This window comes from Sarcophilus harrisii, chromosome 6 (assembly GCF_902635505.1).
Source record: "Sarcophilus harrisii chromosome 6, mSarHar1.11, whole genome shotgun sequence".
Lineage (NCBI taxonomy): Eukaryota > Metazoa > Chordata > Mammalia > Dasyuromorphia > Dasyuridae > Sarcophilus > Sarcophilus harrisii.
Genome location: NC_045431.1, coordinates 233209871 through 233223930, shown reverse-complemented (window position 1 = coordinate 233223930; position 14060 = coordinate 233209871). Strand labels below are relative to the sequence as shown.

The window sequence follows — 14060 nt, the reverse complement described above, 5'->3', positions numbered from 1 at the left end:
GGATCAATAGTGTCAGGAGACTGAAGGAGAATGAAGACTGAGGAAAAAACCATTGGATGTATCAGCTAAGCGATTGTTGATAACTTGGGAGAGAGCAGATCTGGTGGAATGATAAGGCCAGAAGCTGGATTAAAGGAGTTAAAAGGAGGGGAGAGGAAATAATTGGAACCACTCACTGTGGACGGTTTCTTCTTTTTGTTTCTTTTTTTTAAATGATAGCTTTTAATTTTCAAAATACATTCAAAGATAATTCTCAACATTCACCCTTGCAAAGCCTCATGTTGCAAATTGTTCTCTTTCCCTTCCTCCAATCCCCTCCCCTAGATAGCAAGTGATCCAATATAGGTTAAACATGTGCAATTCTTCTATAGACATATTCCCACAGTTATCATGCTACACAAGGAAAAAAAAAAAAAAAGATCAAAAAGGGAAAAAATGAAAAGGGGGGGGAGCAAGCAATCGACAACAAAAAGATGTAAATACTATGTTGTGACCCACATTCAGTGCCACAGACCTTTTTCTGCATGTAGATGGCTCTCTCCATCACAAGTGTAGACAGGTTTTTTTTAAGGAGTTCAGCCACAAAGAGCAGAACAGATCTAGGACGATAGTTAGCAGGGAAGAATCCGGTAAGGTTTTTTTTTTTGTTTGTTTGTTTGTTTGTTTTGTTTTGTTTTTTGAGGAAGAGAGGTCACATGAGCACGTTCATAGACAGACATTAAAGAGAAGTGAGAATGGCAATGACAGAGGGAACAATCTGTTGCAAGAGATAGGATGGAATGGGATCCCTTGAACAGATAAAGGGGTTAATCTTGGTAAGGAGTAAGGCTGCTTCATGTGAAAGGGGAGAGAAGGAAGAGAAATGAAAAAGAGAGGAGAGTAAATGGCCTCCATTTTTTTTTCTGTAAAATATCAGGAGAGGTTCTCTGCTAAGAGGGTAGGGAGAGATTTGGGGAAGGATGAGAAGGTTTGGAAGAGAGTGGGAGAATGACTTGATAAAGGAAATATAGTAGCATTGCCTTGCGGCAGGGAGGGTCTAGTTGAGGTTATAGACGTAGCCTGTACAGAACATAACTCCCCTGTAATTTACAATCTTAGTTGTGTGGAACATTGAGAGGTTAAGTGATTTGCTCAGAATTATACAGACAATATAAGCAACAGAGATGGCACTTGAACCCAGATCTTTCTCATGGTAAACCCTACCTCTCTACCATAATACCTACTTGATTTCAAAATAACCAAGAGAAAAATTACGAAGTCACAATTGTCTTCTGTGAGAAGGTATAAGGAATTAGATTCGAATCATTCTTGATTCTTTTTCGGTGCTTGACAAGGGATCTTCGTCTAGATCCTGACCCATAGTCAGCCGGGTCAGTATTATATTGGTCTTATATTAGGCTCCATCTTTTTAAGACAGGGTAGATTTTGACAAGTCTGATAAGTGTCTCATCCTTCCTAGAAACTACTTCACTATAACTTCTGACTTTGACACTCCACTCCCTTAAAAAAAGGACTCTTCCCTTGGGTTTTAATTGCCCTCCCCTGGCCTGGCACTTTGACCCTCCAGAAGGTCTCAATATATTCCATAACTGGAAATCCTCTCACCCTTGACCCATTCCCTTCTGTCCTGATTTCCTTTCCCTGGAGAAACTCATTGTTACAGAGAAGAAAAAGGACCACATGGCTCAGAACCCCAAGGCAGGATCCTGCTGGGATTTAATTATACTGTTTGGAGGGACTCCAGCCTTTCCACTGAGCACTGACCCTCCCTACCTTGTCTCCACCATCCATCTCCTCCAGCTTCCATCAAAAAAAGCTATTTGGGCAGAGCCTAAGTAACCAAACCGCCCCCTCCTTTCAGAGATCCCATAGAGAGAATTCCTACAGGGAGCCCATGAGAGGTTGGAATCAATTATTTCTAAGATCCTTTCCAACAGAGATTATCTAAGTGTAACTTTTTGTCATTTGTTTCTTACTTAACTCATAGAACCTCCAGCTTCTTTAGGGCAACTGTCTATAGCTGGGTCTGTCTCTCTTTTTTTCTACTTACCTCTCCCCCTAAAATTCTTCTTGTTTATATTTGTAAATATATTATTACTTAATTCTGTCTTGCTTTGAATCCTGCTCCTGATGGATCTGACTTCTCTCCCTCTCCCTCTCTCTTTTATTCTCTCATTTTCTTTCTTGTTTTCTCTCTCTCATTCTCTCTTTCTCTCTTTTTTCTTTTGTTCTCTCTCGTTCTCTCACTTTCTCTCATTCTCGTTCTCTCTCTCGTTTTCTCTGTGTGTGTGTATGTGTGTGTATGTGTGTGTGTGTGTGTGTGTGTCTCCATCTGTTTCTCTGTCTGTCTGTCTCTGTCTCTCTCTCTCCTACAGAGAAATCCAGGATGATCCCTTCATGTGGCCAAGAAGTTTCTCTTTTGCCCCATCTTAATCTGTCTGTGCCTCTTCAGATTTGTGAGGAAGAAACATTAAATGAGCATTTAACTATGTAGCCAGACACTGTTCTAATCCCTGGGGCTACAAAGAAAAGCTAGAAAGAAAATACACCCTCTGCCCTCAAGAAGCTCCCATCTAATTCGGGGAGACAACGTGCAAAAAATGGACATTCAGGATCTATGTTACACCAGTGAGAGAGCATGTCAGAGGCAAGGCATTGTGGGGTTAGAGAGGAGACTGTAGAAAGTGAGATTGGAGCCAGTGAAGCTGGAGGTGGAGGCAAGGAAGGAAGAGTTCCAGTGAGACAGGTAGTGAACAGTCAGGAGGGAGATGAAATGTTATATTCAAGGAACATTATAGTTAGATTAGAGGAGGGAGGAGAAAGAGAGGAAGGGATCAGATTGTGAAGGGCCAAACATTTGCTATTTGAGCCAGGAGGTAATAAGGACCTAGTGCAGCTTTTTGAATGAAGGAGCAGGGATGCTGGTGGTGGGATGTGACATGATCAGACCTATTGGCCATGCGGAAGGTGGATCGGAGGGGGAGAGACTCGAGGCAGAGAGCAAAAAAAATTGGGAGGTGAGGGGATGAGGGTCTGCACCAGAAAAGGGGATGGAGAGGAAAGATGCTGTTGGATCCGTGGCCTGAGGACAAGTCAGGGGTTGAGGATGATACCAAGGTTAGGAGCTGGTGAGGGACACCGGTGATGCTATGGGGATTAAACCATGGCAACCTTTCTTTTCCCATTCCCTCAGATCTGCTGCCCTCCTTCTTGTCCCCTCTCCACCGAAGAGCTTCTTTGCCCCCATCTTGAGCCTTCAATGGATCTCACCGTCATCCAGGAGAACCGAGTTTTAGCTTAGCCCCTTACCTCCCTTTGACCTTTGGCAAGGTACTCCACGCCTCCACCTTCAATTTCCTTATGATTTCGGTACTTCCAATCTGAGTCTGGTCCGTATGGGCATGCTATCCACCAATGCAGATTGCAACCCTTTTGTGATTTAGCAGAAAGCTGAGGTGGCTGAAAAATCCATAGCCTGCCCTGTGCTCATCCAGGTAGGAAGGTTCTGACCTGAAGCAGAATGGTCCTCAGGGCACCCAGGCGCTCTACCCGAAGCCTTTTCGGCCTGAGGGCTCACGTCCCAGTGGCCCAGGCTTCCCTCAGAGAACCCAGTGTTCCTTGCGGTAATGTCAGTGAAAGTTTCTGGGGTGGTGTAGGATGGGAAATCGCTCTTTGGAGGGAGGTTGTGATGATCCCGCAAGTTCAAGGAAGCATGACCCAAAGTGTCCCCCGTAATCCTTGTCTCCTGAAGCCCCCAGGACCCTCCCAGCTGACTCCCCAGCCGCTTTCCCTCTGGTGTCCTCCCTTTCTTTTGCTCATGTCTACACGTTGATCCTTGGAGACTTAAAAGTTCCCCTGAAGGCCAGAAGCCTCTTCTGCCTGTCACAGATCCCAGCCCCTCTATGGTTCTTGGAGTTTGTCCCCACACACGCCTGATGCCTTTGAGAAGAATGGAAGACCCCAGGGACTCTGGAGTTCCTTCCTGGTACCACTGGGCCCCTGAGTAGCTCAGCGGGTATCTGTCACCCTCGCTCTCACCAAAGGGCCAGCCTGCCTCCCCTCCCCTTGGGCATGCCTAAGGACAATGACTCCCACCCTCCTTTTTGCTGACAACTGACACAGTGACATTTCTACAGCGGCCAGTGGCAGCCCTGCAGGGGTCCTGCGTCCCCCCAGATAGGCCCAGAGAGGTCCCCATGAAGCTGTGTCAAGGATGCAGGGGGTGCTTTATTCATTCGACAGTGAACACAGCCGCTGTGTGGCTGTGTGCCCAAACACAGACACAGACACACATACACATACAGAGATACACACACAGACACACACAGCCACACACAGAGACACATACACACACTGACACAGACACAGGACACACACACACACATACAGAGACACACAGAGACAGATACACACACACACACACACTCCACAACCCCTTTCCCTCTTCCTTTCATTTCCCTCTCCTTCATTTCCCTTCCTCGCCCACCTGCAGTTGCGCCTCCTCTCCCGCTCCTCCCTCCCTCCCTCCCTCCATCTGTCCCCGGCCCCCCCAGCCCCGAGCGCCCCCCGCGCTCCCCCTCCCCGCGTGTCCTCCGGCCCCCGCCCCTCCGGCTCCCCGCCGGCCCGCCCGCAGTCGCCAGCCACCGCAGCGCTCCGCCGCTCGCTGTCCTCGGTGCTGTCCCGGCTGGCAGTGCGCAGCCCGGAGCCGGCTCCGCTCGGGGGATCGCGGGAGCGCCGGGGCACGGCCAGGTGAGCGCGGCCGGAGCCCGGGGGGCTTCCTCCTTAGGAGCCCTTTCCGGGACCGCGGAGGGGACCGAGGGCTTGTTGGCGGGTGGAAAGGGGCGGGGCGGGAGGGGAGGGCAGGGCCCCCGAGGTCCTCTCCCCGGGGGGGGGGGCTCCGCCCTGGAGGGGGCTGTTCCCGGGGGGGCGCATTTAGGGGGGGCTCGGCTCCACGGTGCACACACAGGTAGCGGGAGGCGGCGGGTCCCGCGGGGGGGGGGGACCGCGGGGGCACCCCTGCAGGAGGGGTGGGGCTGGGGTCCGAGCGGGGCCCGGGGCCACACTTGGAGGGGGCGGGGGCTTTCTCCCCCGGCCGGAGCTCGCTGCATTTGCCGCTTCTCGCCGTTACCTCTGCGAGCTGCTCTCTGTCCCTGTCCCAGTTTTCTCTCCTTTATGATTTCAGGCCCCACCTGGGGAGGGAGGGGAACAGCCTTTAAGTCCCTGGCCAGAGCTGCCTCCCATCTGCGGGGGACGGGGGGGGGGGGGAGGGAGGAGGGGGGAGCACCCATTGAGCCCGGGGGGAGGGGCTGGGCTCCGAATTTGGGAGTGGAAATGCTGGCGGATGGAGGGGCCAAGGGCAGGCGGGAGAGTGATGACACCCCCTCCACATCGCCCCCCTCCACACACCCCCTCCCATCCGCTCCTCCAGAAGCTGCTACATAGCATGGAGGATGGAGGAGGGTCTCCAGCCAGCTGCACCATGGACAAGGGAAGAGGGTGCCGGGAGGCTGGGACGTGGGGGAGGTGAAAAGAGAGATCAGGAAGAAGCTAAGACACAGAAGGGAATGAAATGGATCTTGGGGGATCCTGCTTATTCTAGGCCTGGCTTTGTCACTAGCCAGTCGAGTTACCTTGGACAGGTCATTTCCCTTCCTTCCCACTTCCACATTTATAAAATGAAGAGCTGGACTGTCTGATCTGTAAGGTTCTACCCACTCAGAATCCTCTAAAAATAGAACGGGGAGGGGCTGGGCAGAGCTGAGCCGTTTCCCTGTTCCTTTGGGTGAAACTGTTGAGTTTGGGAGATTTTTGTCCGTTTCTCTATTTCCACAAAGGGTCCCACCACTCTGGCCGCTTCCCATCGGACGCTCGGATCCACCCGTCTTCCCTCCAGTGTGCAAAAGGAGAAACTGAGTCTGAATCGGCAGCTTCTGGGATTTGCTCCAGCTCCATCCTTCCTGGAATTTCTACGTGAACATTTCTCTTCATCTGGGGCTGGACTGGACAGAAGCAGAGTAAGCAGTGGGGGAGGGAGGGGGAGGAAGGGCCTGGGGTGAACCAAGAAGGGAGCTGGGGGGGCTGTGGGAGGGGAGGAATGAGCAGCTTGTGCAAGTGATGGAGGCTGAAGGATAGGAGCGATGGGAGGAGAGCTATTGAGGCTCCTTGGGGGCAGAGTCAAGTATCAGAGTAGCAGAGATTAGGGGGGACAGGTAAGAGCTGGGGACCAACTGCCATCTGCTCTGGGTTTGGGGCTCTCTTTCCTGATGGGCTCCTGATAGGTTCTCACTTGTAGCCTATTCCCAGGTCCCACTCAACTCCTGTTGGGCCTTTGAACTTTCTTAGGAGCCAGAGGGAAGGGCCTGATTTCAGGCAAGCAAGCACGGAGCCAGCCCCTAGCCTGGGTTCCAGAATAAAGCCTAGAGCCCCCTCTACACAGTGACTTCCTGCCCAGTGTGACTAAAGACACTGTCTCCTTTCACCCCCAAAGCGTGATTTTTGTAGTTCTCACCAGCCTTCCTCCCAGGTTCCATGGTCCATCCATTACCCAGAATGTCTTGCTCTGTATACAGATATGTATATACAGTGTATATAGGACAAGAAGGATCTCGGGTGGCTATATTATATCTGCTCCCTGGGATCCTCTTGGATTTTCTGTCTGTGGTCAGGGCTGATTTAGAAGTAGGCGAATCGAAGTGGTCCCATCTGAGGGGCTCCTCCGTTGAAAAAATTCTAGAAATCGCTCCTTTTGGCCGATCAGCGGCTTCTCCGGCCTTTGTATCTCAGGGTCTCAGCAAGTTCAGACTTCAGAGTGGATGATGGTTTTTAAATTGAGAAGTGGGTCCTGGGCTGCCAATAAGGCACCAAATACATGTGAGCCAGGATTGGGGTGTAGGTGGGCTGAATAGTCTTATTACCCACCAGTCCTGTTCACAGGGGATGACATCACCGACTCTGAGTGGGAAGGGACTCGAGAAGTAATCTAGTGGAAAGCGCTCATTTTACAGATGAGTTCCCCAGCCCAGGGAAGGATTGCTTCTAGATCTCCTCCCACCTATTACAAGTCTAGTTTTTTCCCCCTCTCTGCAGCCCCTCCTAGCACTCCTTCCCCCAGTCACCAGCCCCAAGGCTGGCCCAGAATGGAGGGCCATTCTGCCTTTCCCTGGAAGCCAGGCTGGCCAGACCATCCTGAAGGATCTGTGTGGGGAACTGGGCTTGCCTTCATTGGGCCCCCTCCCTCCGCTTCCCTTGCAGGGGCCATGGCGCTGCTGCCCACTGGGTTTCTGCTGAGCCTGCTTGGCCCTGTGGCCTGCTGGGCACTGGGTTCGGGTTCCGAGCTGCGATCGGCCTTCTCCGTGGCCCGGACCAGCAGTCTGGAGGGCACCACGGAGATGGCGGTGACCTTCGACAAGGTCTACGTTAACATCGGAGGCGACTTCGACCCGGCCACGGGCACGTTCCGCTGCCGAGTTCCGGGGGCCTACTACTTCTCCTTCACCGTGGGCAAGTACCCCCAGAAGAGCCTCTCGGTGATGCTGGTGAGGAACAGGAACGAGGTGCAAGCCCTGGCCTTCGACGAGCAGCAGCGGCCCGAGCGCAAGGCGGCCAGCCAGAGCGCCATGCTGCAGCTGGACTACGGGGACACGGTCTGGCTGCGGCTCCACGGGGACCCCCAGTACGCCCTGTACGGCTCGGCGGCGGGGCCCTGCACCACCTTCAGCGGCTACCTCATCTACCCGGACACCTCCTCCTACTTCCACAGCCGGCAGGGCCCGGCGGGCCAGCTCCCCGGGGCCGCCGAGCCCGACCCCCGCTCCGCCTTCTCGGCCGCGCGCTCCGAGAGCCTGGTGGGCATCGACGAAGCCCCGGCCGCCCGCCACCGGCCGCTCACCTTCGACACGGAGTTCGTCAACATCGGAGGGGACTTCGACGCGGCGGCCGGGCTCTTCCGCTGCCGCCTGCCCGGGGCCTACTACTTCTCCTTCACCATCGGCAAGATGCCCCATAAGATGCTGTCGGTGAAGCTGATGAAGAACCGCGACGAGGTCCAGGCCATGATTTACGACGACAGCCCCTCGCGGAGGCGCGAGATGCAGAGCCAGAGCGTGATGCTGGCCCTGAAGCCGGGGGACACGGTCTGGCTCCAGAGCCACCAGCACGAGGGCTACGGGGCCTACAGCAACCACGGCAAGTACATCACCTTCACCGGCTTCCTGGTCTACCCCGACGGCGCGGCCGGCCCCTGAGCCGGCCTCCCAGGGGGCCACGGCGGACGCAGCCGGGGGACGGGAGGGGGAGGGGTGCATGCCGCGGACGGCCGGGTCTGGCTTTAGGGTCGGGGTGGGGGAGGGGCCCAACTGCTCCGTCCGCCTTCGGGGCGAGCGGGAAGGCCGCAGGTGCTGCAGGAACCGACTGGACGGGTCTGGGCCAATAAAGCGGGGCTCCGAGGAGTCCAAGAGCCGAGCCAGAACTCTCTCGGGTTCCACCCCTAGGTGGGGAGGAGGGGAGGAAGAGGGGAGGGGAGGAAGAGGGGAAGAAGGCAACACCGTGAAATCCGGGAAAATCACTTCGCCAATAAGCATTTATTAAGCACCGGGAACGGTGCTAGACAAGCATGAAAAAAACCAGACTCTGCTCTGGTATCTACAGACGGGGCCTCGGAGAGGGAAAGAGGGGTTCTTCGGGGGAGGGAGTGGGACTAAGGAGGAGAGAACGCTGGTTCTGGAGGCCGGAGGGCTGGAGTGGGCAGTCCCTGACGGAAGAAAAGGGAGTAAAGATGCTGGTGGGGCCTTCTCCGCCCCCGTGCCCACCTTCCCTTCCCGTCTGCCTCGACTTCCCCATGATTCCCTGGGGGGAAATCATGCCCTCTCCCCAGAGGGAGGCTCTTGTCACCCGACTCCCCTCCAGACCTTCTCTCCCCACCCCTTGCTGCTCATGGACTCTCCTTGGTGAATCTCCTTAGCTATCCTCATGGGAGGGTGGGCCCCGTCCCCGCCCTCCTTCCGGGTTGTTAGGGCCCCTCAGGAACCCACCGTCCAACCCCGGGCCCACCCTAATTCCTTGTCAGGGCCAGGGAGGAGGTGAGCTTCCCCATGTCTGCCTTGTTCCCACATGGATGAACCTGCACCGGGAGGAACTGACATGACCCCTGGCCCCGGCAGACCATCACCAGGGAGCAGATGGGCCGTGTTTTAAGGCAAGATTGGCCCAGACAGTCAGGGTTGCTCTGGAGCCTAGGTCGTGGGGAGTCTGGGGGGCAGGAAGGAGGGGGCAGGCTGGGAGAGCCCAGTGGTCCATTTTCCGCTCCTCCCAATGCTTGAATCCCATCTGAGATTCTTGAAAGGAACATCAGTCCAGCCCCTTCCTCCCCCACCGCCATTACAGCTCAGTTCCTGCCTCCTTAGGGGGTCCAACCTCTGTGAATTAACCCAGGACTTTGCAATAACCAGTTGAGCCACAAGAAGAGATTGCCTTGACTGGCACTTGGCTCTCCCATGAGGGCGGGCTGGTCTCTGGTTAAGATGGCGGGGATAGCCAGAGCACTGTCCCCCCTCATTGTTCCCGGGTAGCTCTTAGGCACAGGCAGCAGCTTCCTGGCTCCTTCCTCCAAACCTTCTTCACTTCATTTTATTGCTGAACATTTTTTTCAGTAAGTTACGGGATTGGGAGTTGGGCTTATGGCCAACCTGTAGAACTGAAAGTCAAGGTCAAGTTGAGGGGCGGGAAAAGTTTTCTTTTTCTATCCCTAGCTCTGCCAGTAGGCCGGGTCCCTCCTAATGTCCCCCTCAAGGTGGGTTCACCATGTTTCCTGATCTCTCTGTAACGGCTCTTGGGAAGGGCTGCTCCTTTCATTTCTGTGACCCCTCCATCCATAGAAATAATGTGTGTGTGTGTGTCTACATGGGCACATGTACCTATACATGCATATGATATGGACATGTTTATGTAAGTGATTTTATATATACACACACACGTATATGTCTAGGTATCCATATTTACACACACCAGGATTTAGAGCTGACAGGCACATTAGAATTCTCACTTTACAGGTGAGGAGGCTGAGGCCCCGAGTGGCCCAGTGATTCCCCCTGGGCTTCCCGGGACTACAGGTCTGAGAAAGGGGCAAGAGCGGAGAGAGAAGCTGAGCCCCCGAGGGTGAGCTAGGGGAGTGAGCCGGCAGAAAGCAGGGGATGCCCACTGCCCAGTGCCAGGGCTCAGGGGCTGGAGCGTTGTTGGGGTCCCGGGTCACCGGGGAAGGCCCAAGGACTCAGCAAGGGGATCTGGCCCCGGGGGCAGTGGTCCTTGCACAGGTCCTGGAGCACTTCCTGGGCCACACGAGAGAAGAGCTGGGCCCAACGAGCCCTCTCTTCGCCCTCGCCGGCGGCGTGGAGGCGATAGACACAGGACACGCCGGTGAGCAGCAGCCCTTGGAAGTCTGCGGGGCTCAGAGGGGCGGCCTGGTGCCAGTACCCCAGCCGCTGCTCGGTGCCCGCCAAGGTGCCGGGGACCCAATGCCGGAGGGAAAAGCCGAGCCGGCGGCCGGGGCGCGTCGATGCCAGCTCCTCGTCCTGGAGGTGGAACTGTCCCAGAGCATCCAGCTCCAGCCCTGACCACAGGAACTAAAGAGAAAGTGGGATTTCAGGGGAGGACAGTGGGAGAAGTCAACAAGACGGACTAGTCAGGGGCAAACGGGGCCTTAGTGCCAGGAATGAAACAGGGTCCGAGCGGGTCTTGGGAAACAGGGCAGGCAGGGCTTTGACAAGGAGGAGTTACAGCTTAGCTGGGAGGGGACCTCGGGACAGAAGGTTGAATTATGCTAGGGCCCTGGGCAGAGCAAGGCTCAAGAACCCCTGGGCACATGAGGTCTTCCAGGGTTTAGAGATCCCTGGGGCAGGGTGAGATCTCCCAGGGCTCAGGGACCCCTAGGGCAGGTGACGTCTCCCAGGACTTAGGGCCTCCCATGGCTCAGGGACCCCCTGAATTCCTCCCCATCCATGTCGGGCCTTAATTAAGCTCCTTCCTCCACCCACGCCATCCCCAGGCAGCAAGTCCTGGCCTTGGTCAGCGACCTCAAACATCAGGTCCGGCGGCTCGGGCTCCAGGGGAACACGGCCCACACCAGCACTGTCCATAGGCCCTCCTGAGGAACCAGACACAGGTTTCAGGGCCTCCTGGCCCTTCCCTAGCCGCGGCCCTCGCTCTAAGCACCTGTCTATAGAACAAGCTGGGCATCTCCCCAACATCCTGGCCTACTAGCTGCCCTGCTTCAGGGCCCTGAAAGACCCCAGGATCGGGAGTCTGGACCAGGAAGGGAGCTGAGATTGTGGAGTCCGATCCCCTCTTGTTACAGGTGAGAAAACTGAGAAGCAGAGGGCAGGTGACTTGCCGGGGTCCCTCGGATAATAAGTGGCAGAATTGGAATTCCGAACCCGGTCTTTGGCCTCCAAATAAATCCACGGTTCCACCCTTGCTCATGGGAAAGAGCCCGATACACACATGGAGCGTCTGCATTGGCTGCCTCCTGGGCCCCCCCTCCAAGCTCCTGTTTCTGGCAGCTCAGTCCTAGCCCAGTCCCATAACATGCCCAGTCCTGGGCTTGCCTCTGGGAGGGCTGTCCCATCCTAGCCCACAATCCACCCAGCCTGGAGCTTGTTGGGCACCCGCAGGGCCTTTTTCCACTGAAGAATCCGTTTTCCAGGCTTTGTTGGGGCAGAGGATCCTTTCTGGGTGGGGAGGACGGGGCCAGGCCCAGGACAGGGAAGAGAGCCATCTCATACCCCTGACAGGGGAGGCCATTGCCCCAGACTCCCTTGGTACCCTACTGGCAGGAGGGCCTGAAAACTCTGGCTCCAGGCAAAGGCAACGGGCAGTCCTTTGGGTCATTACTTCCTGGCTCAGCCCTCAGAGGGAAAACTGTCCGGCTCAGCAGAGGCCTTCCGGCCTCTGAGGCTGAGGGAGACCTCTCCGGGCCGGAGCCAGAGACTTGCAGGGTTCTCCCTTTGTAGTCCAGGATTGTCTGGAGTCTGGGACAGGGGCAGTGAGGAGGGAAGAGTGAGCAACTTCCCACACCCATCCAGCCGCACCCTGCTCCCCGCCCCCGGCCCCTGCCCCCTGGGATGGCCCTGCCATCCTGCTGCCCGTCCCTTGGTCTAACCTGGGTGCCATCGGGATGCAGCCCCCACAGGGAGCTGGAGGCACAGGACTGCCCAGAGCCAGCTGCGGAGCTGCAGATCCAGGGCCATGCCACGTAGGATGCTGTCCGGCTCCCCCGTCTGCCGCAGCTCCAACTTTCCGCTGGAACCAGCTCTTCCTCACGCTCCATCTGTCTCCAATGGAGAGCAGGGTGGGGCTGGCTGGAGGCTCCCTGGCTCTCTGGGGCACTTCACATCCTCGAACTGGAGGAATTAGCTTTTCTGGCAGTCGGGGCTGTTTCCCTCCCGTCCGGGGCCAATTCCCTCGGCTTATGCCCAGTTGGCTGGGGTGTCCCACTAATACAAACAGGGTGTTTGGTAGCAAATAGTTGCAACACGACTCTTCCCCCTTACGATGTTGGTGGCTGGCTCCAGTGACCCCGTCACACTTCTTGTATTCGCTCTATGCGTCACAGCCAGCGCTCTGGACTTCCTCAGCAAGCGAGATCGCCTGTCCCCGGAGGGGCCAGTTCGGCTGCTCAGAGTTCAGAGTGCCCCTGGGCCAGCCGGTCTCTTCCAAGAGTGCCCCTGGGCCGGCAGGTCCCTTCACAGAGTGCCCCTGAGCCGGCCGGTCTCTTCACAGAATGGCCCTGGGCCAGCCGGTCCCTTCACAGAGTGCCTCTGGGCCAGCCAGTCCCTTTGTAGAGTGCCCCTGGGCCGGCAGGTCCCTTTAGAGTGCCCCTGGGCCAGCCGGTCTTTTCACAGAATGGCCCTGGGCCAGCCAGTCCCTTTGTAGAGTACCCCTGGGCCAGCCAGTCCCTTCCAAGAGTGCCTCTGGGCCAGCCGGTCCCTTCACAGAATGCCCCTGGGCCGGCCGGTCCCTTCCAAGAGTGCCCCTGGGCCGGCCGGTCTCTTCACAGAATGGCCCTGGGCCAGCCGGTCCCTTCACAGAGTGCCTCTGGGCCGGCCAGTCCCTTTGTAGAGTGCCCCTGGGCCGGCAGGTCCCTTTAGAGTGCCCCTGGGCCAGCCGGTCTTTTCACAGAATGGCCCTGGGCCAGCCAGTCCCTTTGTAGAGTACCCCTGGGCCAGCCAGTCCCTTCCAAGAGTGCCTCTGGGCCAGCCGGTCCCTTCACAGAATGCCCCTGGGCCGGCCGGTCCCTTCCAAGAGTGCCCCTGAGCCGGCCGGTCTCTTCACAGAATGGCCCTGGGCCAGCCGGTCCCTTCACAGAGTGCCCCTGGGCCGGCCGGTCCCTTCCAAGAGTGCCCCTGGGCCGGCCGGTCCCTTCCAAGAGTGCCCCTGGGCCAGCCGGTCTCTTCCAAGAGTGCCTCTGGGTCAGCTGGTCCCTTCACAGAGTGCCCCTGAGCCGGCTGGTCTCTTCACAGAATGGCCCTGGGCCAGCCGGTCCCTTCACAGAGTGCCTCTAGGCCAGCCGGTCCGTTCGCAGAATGCCCCTGGGCCAGCCGGTCCCTTCCAAGAGTGCCCCTGAGCCGGCCGGTCTCTTCACAGAATGGCCCTGGGCCAGCCGGTCCCTTTAGAGTACCCCTGGGCCAGCCGGTCTCTTCCAAGAGTGCCCCTGGGCCGGCCGGTCCCTTCCAAGAGTGCCCCTGGGCCGGCCGGTCCCTTCCAAGAGTGCCCCTGGGCCGGCCGGTCCCTTCCAAGAGTGCCCCTGGGCCGGCCGGTCCCTTCCAAGAGTGCCCCTGGGCCGGCCGGTCCCTTCCAAGAGTGCCCCTGGGCCGGCCGGTCCCTTCCAAGAGTGCCCCTGGGCCGGCCGGTCCCTTCCAAGAGTGCCCCTGGGCCGGCCGGTCCCTTCCAAGAGTGCCCCTGGGCCGGCCGGTCCCTTCCAAGAGTGCCCCTGGGCCGGCCGGTCCCTTCCAAGAGTGCCCCTGGGCCGGCCGGTCCCTTCCAAGAGTGCCCCTGGGCCGGCCGGTCCC

The 14060-nt window shown here is 57.1% G+C and overlaps 2 protein-coding genes across 2 annotated transcripts; one reads left to right on the top strand and one right to left on the bottom strand.

Moving 5' to 3' along the window:
- Window positions 1–4595: 4595 nt before the first annotated feature.
- On the top strand, window positions 4596–8460 carry C1QTNF4 (C1q and TNF related 4). Its single transcript, XM_031944234.1, has 3 exons — window positions 4596–4749; window positions 5835–6014; window positions 7252–8460. The coding sequence occupies exon 3, from the start codon at window positions 7257–7259 to the stop codon at window positions 8241–8243; it is 987 nt and encodes a 328-aa protein (XP_031800094.1). The 5' UTR covers window positions 4596–4749; window positions 5835–6014; window positions 7252–7256; the 3' UTR covers window positions 8244–8460.
- Window positions 8461–8501: 41 nt separating this feature from the next.
- Window positions 8502–12600, bottom strand: FAM180B (family with sequence similarity 180 member B). Its single transcript, XM_003773758.2, has 3 exons — window positions 12152–12600; window positions 11067–11137; window positions 8502–10616 (listed from the first exon to the last, which is right to left on the bottom strand). Exons 1-3 carry the CDS (start codon window positions 12237–12239, stop codon window positions 10212–10214), a joined length of 564 nt encoding a protein of 187 aa, XP_003773806.1. The 5' UTR covers window positions 12240–12600; the 3' UTR covers window positions 8502–10211.
- Between the last annotated feature and the right edge of the window lie 1460 nt (window positions 12601–14060).

What these genes read in the sequence shown, in the direction of transcription:
- FAM180B (XM_003773758.2), bottom strand. Translation starts at nt 12,239, where the DNA reads ATGGCCCTGGATCTGCAGCTCCGCAGCTGGCTCTGGGCAGTCCTGTGC. An exon ending in TGCATCCCGATGGCACCCAG is followed by an intron (nt 11,138 to 12,151) that starts GTTAGACCAAGG and finishes CTGGTTCCTCAG; the next exon opens with GAGGGCCTATGGACAGTGCT. An exon ending in CGCCGGACCTGATGTTTGAG is followed by an intron (nt 10,617 to 11,066) that starts GTCGCTGACCAA and finishes CTTTCTCTTTAG; the next exon opens with TTCCTGTGGTCAGGGCTGGA.
- C1QTNF4 (XM_031944234.1), top strand. Translation starts at nt 7,257, where the DNA reads ATGGCGCTGCTGCCCACTGGGTTTCTGCTGAGCCTGCTTGGCCCTGTG.